This window comes from Mercenaria mercenaria, chromosome 13 (assembly GCF_021730395.1).
Source record: "Mercenaria mercenaria strain notata chromosome 13, MADL_Memer_1, whole genome shotgun sequence".
Taxonomy (NCBI): domain Eukaryota; kingdom Metazoa; phylum Mollusca; class Bivalvia; order Venerida; family Veneridae; genus Mercenaria; species Mercenaria mercenaria.
Window position 1 is genome coordinate 58,858,243 of NC_069373.1, and position 20,664 is coordinate 58,878,906.

General features: G+C 37.1%; 1 protein-coding gene across 2 annotated transcripts in view; it reads left to right on the forward strand.

Moving 5' to 3' along the window:
- The window catches only part of LOC123528499 (contactin-4-like), a 61,764-nt gene that overhangs the window by 35,719 nt on the left and 5,381 nt on the right, over window positions 1-20,664 (forward strand). For both annotated transcript variants that reach the window (XM_045308259.2, XM_053521958.1), the window contains exons 18-24: window positions 4,832-4,926; window positions 6,261-6,368; window positions 7,495-7,642; window positions 11,515-11,636; window positions 14,184-14,409; window positions 17,145-17,260; window positions 20,450-20,630. In XM_045308259.2, coding sequence (XP_045164194.2) covers window positions 4,832-4,926; window positions 6,261-6,368; window positions 7,495-7,642; window positions 11,515-11,636; window positions 14,184-14,409; window positions 17,145-17,260; window positions 20,450-20,630 — 996 coding nt within the window. The remainder of the gene's footprint in view (window positions 1-4,831; window positions 4,927-6,260; window positions 6,369-7,494; window positions 7,643-11,514; window positions 11,637-14,183; window positions 14,410-17,144; window positions 17,261-20,449; window positions 20,631-20,664) is intronic.

Sequence of the window (20,664 nt, forward strand, 5' to 3'; positions counted from 1 at the left end):
GGATATATCTCCATAACTAATGAAGATACTGATCTGAAATTTCATTTATGTTAACAGATTTATTCGGCAGATCCTTCTTTTGTTAACTTACAATAATTTTCTTTTGAATTACTTCCCTTTTACATTACTATAAATAGCCTATTTTTAGTAACTTTTTTATTATTGGCCGTAGGGAAAAACCGAGACCACTTTTCTGTGGTACAACATGGATGGTACCTCCAATTTTTAGGTGTATTTTGACATATCTGTACCTTGTAAGAATTTGTTTTTCTTTTTGGTTAAATTTCTTCACTTTGTTGTTCCTGTCCTTTGGATATTTTTTCTGAGGACCTTCTTGTCCTCAAGTGCAATGATAACAGGTGAGCGATATAGGGCCATCATGGCCCTCTTGTTGTATGTTTGAAATCTGTAGAGTGAAATATATCTACAGTTTTATAAGGAAATACATTTTTATGCCCCTGAAGGTGGGCATATTAAAATTGCACGTGTAAATTCTTGTCCGGGCTGTAACTCTGCCATCCATAAAGGGATTTTGAAATTACTTGGCATAAATATTCACCATAATGAGACGACGTGCCATGCGCAAGACCCAGACCCCTAGCTTAAAGGTCAAGGTCACTCTTAGAAGTCAAAGGTTAACAGGGTCTGTTGCGTGTCCGATCCATAACTCTGCCATTGATGAAGGGATTTAGAAATTACTTGGCTTAAATGTTCCCTATAGTGAGATGATGTGTCATGCGCAATACCCAGACCCCTAGCTCCAAGGTCAAGGTCACAGAAGTCAAAGGTGTTTCTTGTCTGGTCCATACTCCATTTATCAAGGGATTTGAAAATAATTTGACACAAATGTTAACCATATTGGTGTGTCATGCTTATGACCTGGGTCTCTAGAGTCAAGGTCAAGGTCACAAAAAGGTGTGTGATTTTTTTACGCAGACAACTGTAGCGTTCTTGGGCATACTTTGGGGGGCATTTGTCACCAATAGTGACAGCTCTTGTTAATTTGGTGAAAAGTATCAAATACTTATTTTTAGCTCGACTGTTCGAAGAATAGGGGAGCTATCCTACTTGCCCGGCATTGGCGTAGAGTTAATGTCACACAAATGTTAAAGTTTGCGTACCACCCCAAATATTTTCAAAGTCCATTGAGATATTGCTTTCATATTTTGCATACTTGTTTACCATCATGACCCCAGTCTGTAACAAGAGGACCATGATGGTCCTGAATCGCTCACCTATCCCCACATGACCCAGTGTTGAACTGAGTATGACGTCATTATTTCTATTATTTGACATAGTGACCTAGTTTTTGAGCACATGTGACCTACATATCATCAAGATAAAAAATTCTGACCAATTTTCATGAAGATCCATTGAAAAATATGGCCTCTAGAGAGGTCACAAGGTTTTTCTATTATTAGACCTAATGGCCTAGTTTTTGAAGGCACGTGACCCATTTTTAGCTCATCTGATTTTTTGAAAAAAAATGATGAGTTATTGTCATCACTTGAGCGGTTGTCGGCGTTGGCGTCGGCGTCGGCGTCTGCGTCGGCGTTGCCTGGTTAAGTTTTATGTTTAGGTCAGCTTTTCTCCTAAACTGTCAAAGCTATTGCTTTGAAACTTGGAATACTTGTTCACCATCATAAGCTGACCCTGTATAGCAAGAAACATAACTCCATCTTGATTTTTGCAAGATTTATGGCCCCTTTTGTACTTAGAAAATATCAGATTTCTTGGTTAAGTTTTATGTTTAGGTCAACTTTTCTCCTAAACTATCAAAGCTATTGCTTTGAAACTTGGAATACTTGTTCACCATCATAAGCAGACCCTGTACATCAAGAAACATAACTCCATCTTGCTTTTTGCAAGAATTATTGCCCCTTTTGGACTTAGAAAATCAGTTTTCTTGGTTAAGTTTTATGTTTAGGTCAGCTTTTCTCCTAAACTGTCAAAGCTATTGCTTTAAAACTTGCAACACTTGTTCACCATCATAAGTTGACCCTGTACAGCAAGAAACATGACTCCATCCTGATTTTTGCAAGATTAATGGCCCCTTTTGGACTTAGAAAATATCAGATTTCTTGGTTAAGTTTTATGTTTAGGTCAACTTTTTCTCTTAAACTATCAAAGCTATTGCTTTGAAACTTGCAACACTTGTTCACCATCATAAGCTGACCCTGTACAGCAAGCAACATAACTCCATCCTGCTTTTTGCAATAATTATTGCCCCTTTTGGACTCATTTTCTTGGTTGAGTATTATGTTTAAGTCAACTTTTCTCATAAACTATCAAAGCTATTGCTTTAAAACTTGCAACAGTTTTTCACCATCATAAGTGGACACTGAACATCAAGAAACATAACTCTATCCTGCTTTTTGCAAGAATGATGGCCCTTTTTAGACTTAGAAAATCATGGGTAGGACAATATTTCTATTACACAAAAAAAAAATCAGATGAGCGTCAGCACCCGCAAGGCGGTGCTCTTGTTAAACTTGACCTAGATATCATCAAGGTGAACATTCTCACCAATTTTCATGAAGATCTCGTGAAAAATATGGCCTCTAGAGAGGTCACAAGGTTTTTCTATTTTTCGACCTACTGACCTAGTTTTTGACCGCACATGACCCAGTTACAAACCTGACCTAGATATCATCAAGCTGAACATTCTGACCAATTTTCATGAAGATCCGTTGAGAAATATGGCCTCTAGAGAGGTCACAAGGTTTTTTCTATTTTTAGACCTACTGACCTAGTTTTTAACCCCACGTGACCCAGTTTTGAACTTGACTTAGATATCATCAAGGTGAACATTCTGACCAATAATCATGAAGATCTCATGAAAAATATGGCCTCTAGAGAGGTCACAAGGGTTTTCTATTTTTAGATCTACTGACCTAGTTTTTAACCCCACGTGACCCAGTTTCGAACTTGACCTAGATATCTTCAAGGTAAACACTCTGACCAATTTTCATGAAGATCCATTGAAAAATATCACCTCTAGAGAGGTCACAAGGTTTTCCTATTTTTAGACCTACTGACCTAGTTTTTGATCGCACGTGACCAAGTTTCGAACCTGACCTAGATATCATCAAGATGAACATTCTGACCAACTTTCATGAAGATCCATTGAGAAATATGGCCTCTAGAGAGGTCACAAGGTTTTTCTATTTTTAGATCTACTGACCAAGTTTTTGACCCCACATGACCCAGTTTCGAACTTGACCTAGATATCATCAAGGTGAACATTCTGACCAATATTCATGAAGATCTCATGAAAAATATGGCCTCTAGAGAGGTGACAAGGTTTTTGTATTTTTAGATCTACTGACCTAGTTTTTAACCCCACGTGACCCAGTTTCGAACTTGACCTAGATATCATCAAGGTGAACATTCTGACCAATTTTCAGAAGATCCATTGAGAAATATGGCCTCTAGAGAGGTCACAAGGTTTTTCTATTTTTAGACCTAATGACCTAGTTTTTTACCTTACGTGACCCAGTTTCGAACTTGACCTAGATATCATCAAGGTAAACATTCTGACCAATATTCATGAAGATCTCATGAAAAATATGGCCTCTAGAGAGGTCACAAGGTTTTTCTATTTTTAGACCTACTGACCTAGTTTTTGAACCCACGTGACCCAGTTTCGAACTTGACCTAGATATCATCAAGGTGAACATTCTGACTAATTTTCATGAAGATCTTATGAAATATATGGCCTCTAGAGAGGTCACAAGGTTTTTCTATTTTTAGACCTACTGACCTAGTTTTTGATGGCACGTGACCCAGTTTCGAACTTGACCTAGATATCATCAAGATGAACATTCTGACCAACTTTCATAAAGATCCCATGAAAAATGTGACCTCTAGAGTGGTCACAAGCAAAAGTTTACGGACGCACGGACCATGACGGACGACGGACACCGCGCGATCACAAAAGCTCACCTTGTCACTTTGTGACAGGTGAGCTAAAAAGAAGGAGGCAACTCTATCAAGCATTTTGACTGAATTATGGCTCCTTTTCGACTTAGAATAAATGTTAAAGTTTGCGTACCACCCCAAATATTTTCAAAGTCAATTGAGATATTGCTTTCATATTTTGCACACTTGTTTACCATCATGACCCCAGTCTGTTTAAAGGAGGAGGCAACTCTGTCAAGCATTTTGACTGAATTATGTCCCCTTTTCGACTTAGAATAAATGTTGAAGTTTGCGTACCACCCCAACTATTTTCAAAGTCAATTGAGATATTGCTTTCATATTTTGCATACTTGTTTACCATCATGACCCCAGTCTGTAAAAAGGAGGAGGCAACTCTGTCAAGCATTTTGACTGAATTATGGCCCCATTTCGACTTAGAATATGCTTATTGTAATGTTAAAGTTTTACTCATTGCTGTTATTATACTGTCAAGCACTGAGAATAGTCGAGCACGCTGTCCACTGACAGCTCTTGTTCTGATACATAACTACAAAACGGATAAAATTTGGATGTAACCATTTTAAAACATTTGTTTGTTTCGGCTTCAAGGTCAAAATATCTTCACTTATGAACACAAGCTCTTAATTTGGACTTGTGAAAATGTAGTTTTTGTGTATTATTTTGATTTACAACAACAAAAATGCACAATATTAGTATGGATTATGCGCTTGAAATATTTACTTTTCAGCAGTCTGGAATCTCCTGTATCTGATTGGTTGTCTCTTAGCGCTGTCTTGAAAAGGACCAATGACAAGGTCACAATTTCAGACTGCTTCCAAAACTCGGTTTTGCAACAGTAGAGTAGGTGTTAATGCCTATCTCTGATTGTACATGTATGTTTCCATTACAGGGCGTACAACGATACCAGGCTCTAAACCAACAAAAGCACCGAAAAATGTTGGCGGTGGAGGAGGTAGTGTAGGAACCCTAAGAATGACCTGGGATGTAAGTACAGTTATATCAGAACAATGTAACACTTTCCCTCCTGTTGACTGCACTCTCATTGTTATTTCTTGTGTATATATGAAACAAATCTATAGTAAGATCTTTTGAGGCATAGAACATGACCAAGCAATGTAATTGCATGGTTGGTTTAGACAAGTCTGTTCTTAAGAGGTTGTGTAAACTGCAATACTCTCCTTGCTCCTTAGCATTGGTAGAACTCTATGGTTAGTGATCATGGAATGTACTTGATGATCTCGCAGGATCTTGATGATCTCGAGGGATCAGAAATAGGAACAATAGTCCAAGTGTGGGGTGATTCTTAGCAGGGCCTTTTTTTTTAATGACGGTGTAAATAAAACTACCAAAAGTACTGTCAAATCTTAAGTGTGGGACACAGAACAGTTATGATCAGTATTTTAGTAACAAAATTCTGTTCAATTTTGTTTAGATACCTTATAAGTACTTTTTTCTGCGGGAACTTTATTTCTGCGTTTTCTGCGGAAGACAATAAGACCGCAGATTTAAAATCCGCAGAAAAATTTATCCTGAGATAGTGTAATACGCCGATTATAATCTTGTTAAGTATAAGACAATGTCTGATACCGTTATCGGCTTTTGTCGAATGCCGACGAAGAAAGTATAAAATTTAGTAGTAACGGTAATGTAATAGAACCGTTTAATTATTGTTTTGCTGCTGAATAAACCATAATAAAACAAAGATTTTTCTTTTGATTTTCGTTCACCATTTATCAGTCAACTGTCAGTTTCAATTTGCTTTATTTATGTGACATACACAATTCATTGTATCCTTTCTGCCTATTGTCAACCGACCCGTCTAGCGATGGTCATGTTTAATGTTATTTGATTGGACTTTAAAAAGGTGTGATTAACAAAAAATATCATACCATTACAATGAACAGAATGTTTGCAATCTATAGATTCAGACATTTTTTGTATCTATTTTGCATGATCGTATTCATAAAATGACTGTTTCTCCTTTCATTTAACACTTAACATGTGATGATGACGATGTTACATCAGTATCTGTCAACTCTTATGTTCAAACAGGAAGCTAACATAACTCAAAATTACAACAACATAAGTACCTGTGTAATTAAAATCAGTGAAACAATCAGTGAATACAGAACCGCAGAAATAAATTCCATCAACGCGAGAAGGAAGATACCGCAGAAATAAGGTACGCAGAAATTTAATACCACCTCATTTTTGAAAAAATCGCAGAATATTAAGCCCGCAGAAAAAAGTACTTATACGGTATGATTATAATTTGAGTTAGCCTTAAACACTATATATCATGTATTTATATTCACCAGGCATTGCCGCCAGAGGATCATAATGGATGGGGTATAGGATACGAGGTTGAGTATAGATTGAGGCCCCCACCAGGCGAGGAACAAACAAGCAATATCAAATGGAACAAGGTAAATGTTTTACCATAGACTGGGTAATATTCAGTGCTTTTATGTTTGCTAATATTAATGAATTATTCATGAATATTGATATGTATCATGTCCTGAAACACAAACACTTGTATAATGAGAGAATTCTTACTCCGTGCTTAACAATAACTGCAAAAGTTGCCCAATCTACTTTACTGTGGAATCATTTATGTTTAAATGGGGAACTATTTTTTTGTTTTACCTCTCATTACATTCTTCAATTCTCGTAGGTTAAAAGGTGGTCACATGATGACCAGTCCTACATGTGAGAGGGTCGCTAGATTTTCATGTTTATATAGGCTATAAATAAGTGGTCGATAAAGCAAATCACTAACAGGGTTTGTCAGTGACCCTTCACAGAAATATAGGGGGACACCATGTGACCACCATTTAACCAATGGAAATGCTAGACTTGTGGGAAGTAGAACAAATAATAGTTTATATCTATGTTGTATTTTTAAATCTAAATTAACAACTTTATCTTCAGTTAAGAGATCCACAAATTCATGTTCGACAAAATGACTGTTTTGAATTTATTTAATTGTGTGTGTAGTATGAGCTATTTAATCATTTTCATCGGAACGACTGTATTTTGAAGTGTATTTATGAACTAGTAAGCTAACATCTTGCAAATTATTTGTGAACAGAATCATTAAATAAAGGAAGTACAGAGATTTTGTTATTTCACAAGAGTTATATGATCTGAAATTGTGTATGATGTCACATTTATATGATGTTGTACGATGTGTCACTTTAAGCAAGTTCACTTGTTAAGAATTTGGCAGAGGTCAAAACTTGTTTATGCACACAAGTCCGTCAGCACAATGTTTAATCATATTTCTGTGACTGGGTTTATAATTACGTTGTTTCAACACTGTTTAGCACTGAAATGTTTCATATAAAAATGGCATATAATGCATTAGAGGAATCTCAAGGTTACAGTTGAAGGGGATTAAATGTACCTGCCAATAAAAAACAGGTTGGTTTCCTGTATGTCTGATCTAGGTGATATAGCAGAGGGGAGGGGGAGGGGAGCATTATTTCACTCTTGGAATTTATGCTGTATAAAATCAGACACTTTTGATGCTTAGATTCACATGTCTTGTAGATTGAAGTGATTGGTAATGCAAGTGAAACATCAGCAGTTATTGGGGTAGAGAACTACTACCTACTGTACCAGGTCAGGGTCACACCAGTAAATATATTTGGATCCGGACCTACAGCACAGAATGACAGTGTGTACTCAGCTGAAGAGAGTAAGTAAAACTCCTATATTTCTATTTCTTCCTTAATTTTTGTGGAAAACAAGTTGATAGCATATAGATGTTAACACTGCTTTGTTACAGTATAAATGAGCACCACTGTGTGAAAACTGGTAGGGCGTTGCGGCCAGCAAAGATCCATATCAGTGCACATCCATATTGTTCATTTATCCCTACGTCCATACTGTTCATTCATCCCTATGTCCATACTGTTCATTTATCCCTACGTCCATACTGTTCATTCATCCCTACGTCCAAACTGTTCCTTCATCCCTACGTCCATACTGTTCATTTATCCCTACCTCCATACTGTTCATTTATCCCTACATCCATACTGTTCATTTATACCTACGTCCATACTGTTCATTTATCCCTACGTCCATACTGTTCATTTATCCCTACGTCTATACTGTTCATTTATCCCTACCTCCATACTGTTCATTTATCCTTACGTCCATACTGTTCATTTATCCTTACGTCCATACTGTTCATTTATCCCTACCTCCATACTGTTCATTTATCCCTACGTCCATACTGTTCATTTATCCCTACCTCCATACTGTTCATTTATCCTTACGTCCATACTGTTCATTTATCCCTACGTCCATACTGTTCATTTATCCTTACGTCCATACTGTTCATTTATCCCTACCTCCAAACTGTTCATTTATCCCTACGTCCATACTGTTCATTTATCCTTACGTCCATACTGTTCATTTATCCCTACGTCCATACTGTTCATTTATACCTACGTCCATACTGTTCATTTATCCCTACGTCCATACTGTTCATTTATCCCTACGTCTATACTGTTCATTTATCCCTACCTCCATACTGTTCATTTATCCTTACGTCCATACTGTTCATTTATCCTAACGTCCATACTGTTCATTTATCCCTACCTCCATACTGTTCATTTATCCCTACGTCCATACTGTTCATTTATCCCTACGTCCATACTGTTCATTTATCCCTACGTCCATACTGTTCATTTATCCCTACCTCCAAACTGTTCATTTATCCCTACGTCCATACTGTTCATTTATCCCTGCGTCCATACTGATCATTTATCCCTGCGTCCATACTGTTCATTTATCTCTGCATCCATACTGTTCATTTATCCCTACGTCCATACTGTTCATTTATCCTTGCGTCCATACTGTTCATTTATCCCTACCTCCATACTGTTCATTTATCCCTAAGTCGATACTGTTCATTTATCCTTACGTCCATACTGTTCATTTATCCCTACCTCCATACTGTTCATTTATCCTTATGTCCATGTCCATACTGTTCATTTATCCCTACCTCCATACTGTTCATTTATCCCTAAGTCCATACTGTTCATTTATCCCTACGTCCATACTGTTCATTTATCCCTACCTCCAAACTGTTCATTTATCCCTACGTCCATACTGTTCATTTATCCTTACGTCCATACTGTTCATTTATCCCTACCTCCAAACTGTTCATTTATCCCTACGTCCATACTGTTCATTTATCCTTACGTCCATACTGTTCATTTATCCCTACCTCCATACTGTTCATTTATCCCTACGTCCATACTGTTCATTTATCCTTACGTCCATACTGTTCATTTATCCCTACGTCCATACTGTTCATTTATCCCTACGTCCATACTGTTCATTTATCCCTACGTCCATACTGTTCATTTATCCCTAGGTCCATACTGTTCATTTATCCTTACGTCCATACTGTTCATTTATCCCTACCTCCATACTGTTCATTTATCCCTGCGTCCATACTGTTCATTTATCCTTGCGTCCATACTGTTCATTTATCCCTACGTCCATACTGTTCATTTATCCCTACCTCCGTACTGTTCATTTATCCCTACGTCCATACTGTTCATTTATCCCTACCTCCGTACTGTTCATTTATCCCTACGTCCATACTGTTCATTTATCCCTACGTCCGTACTGTTCATTTATCCCTACGTCCGTACTGTTCATTTATCCCTACGTCCATACTGTTCATTTATCCCTACGTCCGTACTGTTCATTTATCCCTACGTCCGTACTGTTCATTTATCCCTACCTCCATACTGTTCATTTATCCCTACCTCCATACTGTTCGTTTATCCCTACGTCCATACTGTTCATTTATCCCTACCTCCATACTGTTCGTTTATCCCTACCTCCATACTGTTCGTTTATCCCTACCTCCATACTGTTCGTTTATCCCTACGTCCATACTGTTCGTTTATCCCTGCGTCCATACTGTTCATTTATCCCTACATCCATACTGTTCATTTATCCTTACGTCCATACTGTTCATTTATCCTACATCCATACTGTTCATTTATCCTTACGTCCATACTGTTCATTTATCCCTACACCCATACTGTTCATTTATCCCTACCTCCATACTGTTCATTTATCCCTACCTCCATACTGTTCATTTATCCCTACGTCCATACTGTTCATTTATCCCTACCTCCATACTGTTCATTTATCCCTACGTCCATACTGTTCATTTATCCCTGCGTCCATACTGTTCATTTATCCCTACGTCCATACTGTTCATTTATCCTTGCGTCCATACTGTTCATTTATCCCTGCGTCCATACTGTTCATTTATCCCTACGTCCATACTGTTCATTTATCATTGCGTCCATACTGTTCATTTATCCCTACGTCCATAGTGTTCATTTATCCCTACCTCCATACTGTTCATTTATCCTTACGTCCATACTGTTCATTTATCCCTACGTCCATACTGTTCATTTATCCCTACCTCCATACTGTTCATTTATCCCTACCTCCATACTGTTCATTTATCCCTACCTCCATACTGTTCATTTATCCCTACCTCCATACTGTTCATTTATCCTTGCGTCCATACTGTTCATTTATCCCTACGTCCATACTGTTCATTTATCCCTACCTCCATACTGTTCATTTATCCCTACCTCCATACTGTTCATTTATCCCTGCGTCCATACTGTTCATTTATCCTTACGTCCATACTGTTCATTTATCCTTACCTCCATACTGTTCATTTATCCCTACCTCCATACTGTTCATTTATCCTTGCGTCCATACTGTTCATTTATCCCTACCTCCATACTGTTCATTTATCCTTGCGTCCATACTGTTCATTTATCCTTACCTCCATACTGTTCATTTATCCTTACGTCCATACTGTTCATTTATCCTTACGTCCATACTGTTCATTTATCCCTACCTCCATACTGTTCATTTATCCCTATGTCTTCATCAATACTGTTTATCAATTTCTGTCTATGTCTGCAACTGATAAGCAAACATTATAGATCCAGATCAGACTGCATATATGTGTAGGCTGATCTGGATCCATACTGTTCACAAAGCTCTACCACTGGTTTTTGCACAGTGGTGCTCAAATGGTCATGTCATATACTGTCCTTTATATTCAGTGAGTTTAAGCAGGCTATGAAGCCATTGCTATACAATATCATAATCTTGAGGTATCAGTTGGTTTAAATTTAGATTTTCAAAATTTGTATACTTGGAAATCATTTAATTTTGTTGACATAAATTTTTATGTTATCTGCCAAAACAACTTTTGCATGGAGACATAAATTTTATGATTGTAAAAATTAAGTACAAATATCAGTGGTGCATTTCATTTGTTCGTAACATATCCTCTAAATCCATGAATATCAGTTCTTCCCCACTAGCCCCCCACCCCTCCATTTCACAATGATGGCATATATGTAGGTGTAGATTAAGATGATATATTAAAAGCATTACCTTGCAGTACTATTGACTTTTTACATTTGTGTTGTGGAATTGTTGGCTATGTAGATGTGGTCATACAGTTATTACAAAGTTTACACTTCACATGCCCACTTTCCTTTACAGTGCCAATAGGAATTCCAAGCAATATTTATGCTGAACCATTCAACGAGTCAGCCATTATTGTACACTGGGACCCTGTACCACTAGATAGGACTTTTATGAAAGGTGAACTGAAAGGATTCAAGGTAAGGCATTAATATATTTTGATACATAAAGATGCAAGTTTATACAGTTGGTTTGTACAGATAGTAACATAAAGATTCAGAAGTTTACAGAATTAATATGAAATAAGGCAAAGCCTCAAAGCGAGCTCAAAGAAATCGGATTTAGCTAAAAATATTATGCATCATTTATTTGTCACAAAGAAACTATTCCCTACTCACAAGAATTCAGGAGAACCCATTCAGTTGAAAAAGTCTACATTTAGTGACACCATACCTGTAACAGTGAATATCATACGTTGCAAAAATTATGGGAAACCGGTGTCACGGTGACGTCATCACCGCGTTCCCGTTTCTTTCTGCTTATTAATGACATTTTTTCCATTTTCTGGCCGATGCTTGATCTTTTAAATGAAAATAATATTTTTTTCAAACAACTGGAAAGCATTCTTTCATTACTGTTGAGTGATGAATATTTTTTAGCAATTGAATGAAGTTCTGTATTCACTCTGGAAAGAAGTACTTCCTGTGAGCACCTATCCGTTAGGGTGCGCTTTTTAAGAACTTCCGACGAAACTTTTCAAATCCATCACCAAGTGTGGAAGTATACTTGCGTTACTGTAAAGCTCGATTCTCGAGCAGGCCCTTTGGGCCTGCTCTTCGAGCTCGCTATAAGCACAGGAGCCTGAAATTCTATCTGTAATGCTCCAAAATGGCTAAATATAAAAATGACCCCTCCTATACATATAAAAAAAGATTGATCTTTTTTTATATATATATGAGGGGTCATTTTCATATTTAGCCATTTTGGAGCATTATAGATAGAATTTCAGGCTCCTGTGCTATAAGACATGATGTGAGAGATTCAGTGTTGACTAGAATGTACGTATTTTTATTGAAAAATAAGATACTCGCCTCTACATAAGGAGCCTGCAGTCTAAAAAATGGAGTGTCCTCAAGAGAACTCATTATAAGCGCTTACTGAGTGTGAAGGAAATCTATAATGGGCCATTTTTGAAATTTCCTAAGTTAATGCCAACAATATAATAAAAGCAACTGTTACTAACTTACAGTATTTTTTGAAAACTGAGGCAATTCTGTAACCTGCAGTAATCACACTTGGTATGCGTATGTTTTTTTCAGGGAATAATTATTTCTTACAGTTGTTACCCTATATTAAAAGTTACCCCTTTGCAGATAAACAGATGTATTTTTAGCTCGACTATTCAAAGAATAGTCTAGCTATTCTACTCACCCTGGCGTCTGTGTCAGGTCCACACCTTGGTTAAAGTTTTGCATGCAAGTACATACAGCTATCATTTAAAGGCATATAGCTTTGAAACTTCCAAATTATGCCCCCTTTTGGACTTAGAAAACCCTGGTTAAAGTTTTGCGTGCAAGTACATACAGCTATTACTAAAAGGCATATAGATTTGAAGCTTATTTTTTCTTTTTCTAGATCAGTTATCAACCACACTGGGTCAAGTCCCATAACTCTGACATGTATTTTTAGCAAATTATGCCCCATTTTGGACTTAGAAAATTCTGGTTAAAGTTTTACATGCAAGTTACTATCTCCAAAACTAATGCAGATATTGAATTGAAACTTCACATGTGTCTTTGGTGTTGTAAAACTAGTTGATAGCATCAAGTCCCATAACTCTGATCTGCATTTTGGCCAAATTATGCCCCCTTTGGACTAAGAAAATCCTGGTTAAAGTTTTGCATGCAAGTACATACAGCTATTACTTAAAGGCATATAGATTTGAAACTTATTTTTTCTTTTTCTAGATCAATTACCAACCTCACTGGATCAAGTCCCATAACTCTGACATGTATTTTGGGCAAATTATGCCCCCTTTTGGACTTAGAAATTTCTGGTTCAAGTTTCGCTTGCAAGTTACTATCTGCAGAAGAAATGCAGATATTAAATTGAAACTTCACATGTGCTTTTGGGGTTATAAAACTAGTTGATAGCATCAAGTCCCATAACTCTGACATGCATTTTGGTCAAATTATATCCCCTTTTGAACTTAAAACTCTTTAGATGTTTTTAACATTTTGGGTAATATTTTCCTGCTTCTGGGACAATATTTCGAATAGTCGAGCATTGGCTGTCTTGCGGACAGCTCTTGTTATATAAGGGAGGTTGGGAGAGCACTTTTATTTGGCAATCAAGCTTCTAGTATATCATGAAGACATCAGTTTATTACAAGAGATTTCTCTGTATATCCGCTGGTTTCTTGCTTAATCACCTTTGCCTTTAGATTGACTACTGGCTGATGTCGGGAGATAGTGCACAAAATTCACAAACTTCACAGGATTACATCAAAAATCGTGACAACGCACTTCAAGCAGTATTATACGGCAATGTTGATCATGGAATGATAATTGGACTGAAACCAGATACATGGTACACGATGTCGGTTAACGTGTTTAATAATGCCGGTAACGGACTGAAGAGTGAGGTGTTTCACCAGTCAACCGACAAGGCCGGTAAGCACTTCGAAAACAAAAAATTTGTACAAGTTTATGCACATACTGATGTCGATTTACTGTTTTAATTTTTAGATCGATTACTGGCTGATGCCACCAAACAGTACACGAAACACGCAAACTGTACAAAACTTAGAAAATCGTATTGATAACAAACAAGCGATCTTTTATGGGAATATCAACCAGGGAATGATTATAGGGCTCAGAAATAACACCTGGTACACAGTCACTGTTACAGTATTTAACAATGCTGGCAATGGACTTAAAAGTGAAGTGGCTCACCAGAAAACGGACAAATCAGGTTTGATGAATGCACTGTGTATATGTATATCGCTTTACATGTAGTGTGGTGCTTTGGCTTGCAAAGTTGGATATATTTGTCATTGTATTTCCCAGACTTTTCTGAAGGCATGTTTCAATATGTTTATAAATATATTATGTCTGAAGCACAGTTTTTCAGACAAACTGCAGTGTTGTATTTTTAAAATACAGTCAAACTTGTGTTAAACAACCAGGAAGTGGGGTAATGTAATCTGACTGCTTAAGACAAGTGGTTGCTTAAGATAAGTTGACATTAGAACAAAATGTAAATTTGGGGAGTTAGTTGACTGGCTGCATAAGGGAAGTGGATGCTTAATTCTGGTGACCCTAAAGCCAGTTCAACTCTAAATGTGATAATTCTGGAGGCATAAACTACAGCAAGCAGATTTTTAAGTTTACAGATATATCCAGCTTTTCTTATACTGCATATGCTAATCCTAATGCTTTTACATATACAGGTTTCACACTTGATTATTGGTTTGTGTTTATTCTATTTTTAACATTATGGGTACAGATATTTTAGCTTCTTTCTTTTTTCCATGCTGGCTTGATGGCATAGAACTTCAGATTTTTAAGATTTTTAATTTCTTTTATATAATAATCTGATGTAAGTTCATGTCTTTTTTAGCTCACCTGAGCAATGCTCAGGTGAGTTTTTCTGATCGCTGGATGTCCGGCGTCTGTCGTCTGTCTGTCGTCTGTCGTCTGTCTGTCGTCTGTCTGTCAACATTTAGCTTGTGTATGCGATAGAGGCTGTATTTTTCAACTGATCTTCATGAAACTTGGTCAGAATGATTACCTTGATGAAATCTAGGCCGAGTTCGAAAATGAGTCATCTCGGGTCAAAAACTAGGTCACTAGGTCAAATCAAAGAAAAACCTTGTGTATGCGATAGAGGCTGTATTTTTCAATTGATCTTCACGAATTTTGGTCAGAATGATAACCTTGATGAAATCTAGGCCGAGTTCGAAAATGGGTCATCTCGGGTCAAAAACTAGGTCACTAGGTCAAATCAAAGAAAAACCTTGTGTATGCGATAGAGGCTGTATTTTTCAACTGATCTTCATGAATATTGGTCAGAATGATTGCCTTGATGAAATCTAGGCCGAGTTCGAAAATGGGTCATCTCGGGTCAAAAACTAGGTCACTAGGTCAAATCAAGGAAAAACCTTGTGTATGCGATAGAGGCTGTATTTTTCAATTATTCTTCATGAATATTGGTCAGAATGATAATCTTGATGAAATCTAGGCCGAGTTCGAAAATGGGTCATCTCGGGTTAAAAACTAGGTCACTAGGTCAAATCAAAGAAAAACCTTGTGTATGCGATAGAGGCTGTACTTTTCAATTGATCTTCATGAATATTGGTCAGAATGATTGCCTTGATGAAATCTAGGCCGAGTTCGAAAATGGGTCATCTCGGGTCAAAAACTAGGTCACTAGGTCAAATCAAAGAAAAACCTTGTGTATGCGATAGAGGCGGTATTTTTCAATTGATCTTCATGAATTTTGGTCAGAGTGATTACCTTGATGAAATCTAGGCCGAGTTCGAAAATGGGTCATCTGGGGTCAAAAACTAGGTCACTAGGTCAAATCAAGGAAAAACCTTGTGTATGCGATAGAGGCTGTATTTTTCAACTGATCTTTATGAATTTTGGTCAGAATGATTGCCTTGATAAAATCTAGGCCGAGTTCGAAAATGGGTCATCTTGGGTCAAAAACTAGGTCACTAGGTCAAATCGAAGAAAAACATTGTGTATGCAATAGAGGATGTAGTTTTCAATTGATCTTCATGAAATTTGGTCAGAGTGATTGCCTTGATGAAATCTAGGTCGAATTTGAATATGGGTTATCTGAGGTCAAAAACTAGGTCACTAGGTCAAATTAAAGAAAAATCTTGTGTATGCGATAGAGACTGTTTTTTTCAATTGATTTTTATGAAATTTGGTCAGGATGATTGCCTTAATGAAATCTAGGTCGAATTTGAATATGGGTCATCTGAGGTCAAAAACTAGGTCACTTGGTCAAATCAAAGAAAAAACTTGTGTATGTGATAGAGGCTGTATTTTTCAATTGATCTTTATGAATTTTGGTCAGAATGATTGCCTTGATAAAATCTAGGTCGAGTTTGAACATGGGTCATCTAGGGTCAAAAACTAGGTCATATCTAAGAAAATGCTTGTTTTTTATCGCAAGAGACCAATTTTTTGGTCCAATCTTAATGAAAATTGGTCAGAATATTTGTTTCCATGAAATCACTAGGTCAAACATGTTTTACACTGTTATGGTGTGTTTCTTAGGTGAGCGACCTAGGGCCATCTTGGCCCTCTTGTTTTATTTTACCCCTTTTTATGACATAGTGTCATACAGTGTTGCCATCTTCTTGTTCAGCTTCTTCATTTCGCTTTCTTTTTTGCTTGATTGTGTAGCATTTCAGTTTTTGTTTTTGGTACACTTTCATTTTATGGAATGCCCATTCAAACTTTACTCACATTTGATAAGATTTTTTCATGTTTTATTATATTAAAGAGCACATTGATTGGGTTTAGTTATTTTTCCTGCTTAAAGTCTTAAACCATAAGTCCTTTGTTCTGTTCTTAATGCGACTTCTAAGACTTCTTCTTAATTTAAGAATTAAACCATATTTTTTGAAAAGGATAAAAAAGCAAACTAGTTTTAATAAATATTTGAATAAGTTTTCTGGTGACTTTTTACAGCCCCTCGGAACTATCCAGTTCACATCAGAGTGTTTCCGTATGAGGAGAATTCTGTGGTTGTAAGGTTCCGAGGTGTATCTACAACTGTAGATGAAGAACCACTTTTAGGTTATAAGGTAAGGCTCTTTCTAATATTTAACAAAAGAAAAAAAAAGAACCTGAGCTCTGTTTGCAAGTTTACATACCTGGCAGTCAGACCAAATGATGTCATCGGACATTTCTGAATAAATAATGTTACTTACTTTGTTACATTGGACATCTCTAAATGCATAGCAGTTACAGTGAAATATTCATTGTTACATTTTTCTGAATAAAAGATGAATGGAAAGGCAAGGGCAGTACAGTGTGTTCAAAGTGTTATCACATAATCCCACAAAAATATCACATTATAGTTTGAAACAAACGTAACTTCAGGAAAGATTATGGCTTGAAACAGATATTACTGAAGGAAATCAGAAGATCTTAAACATAACTTAAGGGAGGTATTATCCTCTGCAGTAAACACAACTTTTGGAAAGATTAACATGCGCAGCAAACATAAAGATTGGTTAATGTCTGCAGCAAACATAACTCAGGGATTGGTTATTGTCTGCAACAGACATTCTCAGTCATCTGCAGCAAACATAAAGATTGGTTAATGTCTGCAGCAAACATAACTCGGGGATTGGTTATTGTCTGCAACAGACATTCTCAATCATCTGCAGCAAACTTAAAGATTGGTTAATGTCTGCAGCAAACATAACTCGGGGATTGGTTATTGTCTGCAACAGACATTCTCAGTCATCTGCAGCAAACTTAAAGATTGGTTAATGTCTGCAGCAAACATAACTCGGGATTGGTTATTGTCTGCAACAGACATTCTCAGTCATCTGCAGCAAACTAAAGATTGGTTAATGTCTGCAGCAAACAATAACTCGGGGATTGGTTATTGTCTGCAACAGACATTCTCAGTCATCTGCAGCAAACTTAAAGTTTGGGTTTTAATGTCTGCAGCAAACAAACTCGGGGATTGGTTATTGTCTGCAACAGACAATCTCAATCATCTGCAGCAAACTTAAAGATTGGTTAATGTCTGCAGCAAACATAACTCGGGGATTGGTTATTGCCCTGCAACAGACATTCTCAGTCATCTGCAGCAAACTTAAAGATTGGTTAATGTCTGCAGCAAACATAACTCGGGGATTGGTTATTGTCTGCAACAGACATTCTCAATCATCTGCAGCAAACTTAAAGATTGGTTAATGTCTGCAGCAAACATAACTCAGGGATTGGTTATTGTCTGCAACAGACATTCTCAGTCATCTGCAGCAAACTTAAAGATTGGTTAATGTCTGCAGCAAACATAACTCGGGGATTGGTTATTGTCTGCAACAGACATTCTCAGTCATCTGCAGCAAACTTAAAGATTTGTTAATGTCTGCAGCAAACATAACTCGGGGATTGGTTATTGTCTGCAACAGACATTCTCAGTCATCTGCAGCAAACTTAAAGATTGGTTAATGTCTGCAGCAAACATAACTCGGGGATTGGTTATTGTCTGCAACAGACATTCTCAGTCATCTGCAGCAAACTTAAAGATTGGTTAATGTCTGCAGCAAACATAACTCAGGGATTGGTTATTGTCTGCAACAGACATTCTCTGTCATCTGCAGCAAACTTAAAGATTGGTTAATGTCTGCAGCAAACATAACTCAGGGATTGGTTATTGTCTGCAACAGACATTCTCAATCATCTCCAGCAAACATAAAGATTGGTTAATGTCTGCAGCAAACATAACTCAGGGATTGGTTATTGTCTGCAACAGACATTCTCAGTCATCTGCAGCAAACTTAAAGATTGGTTAATGTCTGCAGCAAACATAAACTCAGGGATTGGTTATTGTCTGCAACAGACATTCTCAATCATCTCCAGCAAACATAAAGATTGGTTAATGTCTGCAGCAAACATAACTCAGGGATTGGTTATTGTCTGCAACAGACATTCTCAGTCATCTGCAGCAAACTTAAAGATTGGTTAATGTCTGCAGCAAACATAAAGATTGGTTAATGTCTGCAGCAAACATAACTCGGGGATTGGTTATTGTCTGCAACAGACATTCTCAGTCATCTGCAGCAAACTTAAAGATTGGTTAATGTCTGCAGCAAACATAACTCAGGGATTGGTTATTGTCTGCAACAGACATTCTCAGTCATCTGCAGCAAACTTAAAGATTGGTTAATGTCTGCAGCAAACATAACTCAGGGATTGGTTATTGTCTGCAACAGACATTCTCAATCATCTCCAGCAAACATAAAGATTGATTAATGTCTGCAGCAAACATAACTCGGGGATTGGTTATTGTCTGCAACAGACATTCTCAGTCATCTGCAGCAAACTTAAAGATTGGTTAATGTCTGCAGCAAACATAACTCAGGGATTGGTTATTGTCTGCAACAGACATTCTCAATCATCTCCAGCAAACATAAAGATTGGTTAATGTCTGCAGCAAACATAACTCAGGGATTGGTTATTGTCTGCAACAGACATTCTCAGTCATCTGCAGCAAACTTAAAGATTGGTTAATGTCTGCAGCAAACATAACTCAGGGATTGGTTATTGTCTGCAACAGACATTCTCAGTCATCTCCAGCAAACATAAAGATTGGTTAATGTCTGCAGCAAACATAATTCAGGGATTGGTTATTGTCTGCAACAGACATTCTCAGTCATCTGCAGCAAACATAAAGATTGGTTAATGTTTGCAGCAAACATAAAGATTGGTTAATGTCTGCAGCAAACATAAAGATTGGTTAATGTCTTCAGCAAACATAACTCAGGGATTGGTTATTGTCTGCAACAGACATTCTTAGTCATCTGCAGCAAACATAAAGATTGGTTAATGTCTGCAGCAAACATAACTCAGGAATTGGTTATAGTCTGCAACAGACATTCTCAGTCATCTGCAGCAAACATAAAGATTGGTTAATGTCTGCAGCAAACATAACTCAGGGATTGGTTATTGTCTGCAACAGACATTCTCAGTCACCTGCAGCAAACATAAGGATTAGTTATTGTCTGCAGCAAACATAACTCAAGGATTGGTTATTGTTTGCAGCAAACCAAATTTTAGGAAAGATTATCTTATGCATCAAACAGAACTTAAAGAAAGGTTTTTTTTTCTGCAACAATATGCAACTTAGGAAAGGTTATCATAAAATCATCAGGAAAGGTTATTGTCTGCAACAAGCTTAGTATAGGAAAGATTATTAGTTGCAACAAATTCAGGAGAAAATGTTAACAATAAGTCTATTCATTAAATATTGACAGATTCGATACTGGAGGGATACAGAGGACATCAGGAATGCAACAGACATTTCAATTGGGAAGAACACAGAGGGTACAATCTATCAGATACAGGCTGGGTACCTGTACCATCTGAGAGTGTTGGGATACAGTGTTGGTGGAGATGGAAAAATGAGCTCACCAGAAACACTTTTTACATATACCAGTAAGTTTTCCAACATAGCAGTTAAATTTCTTTG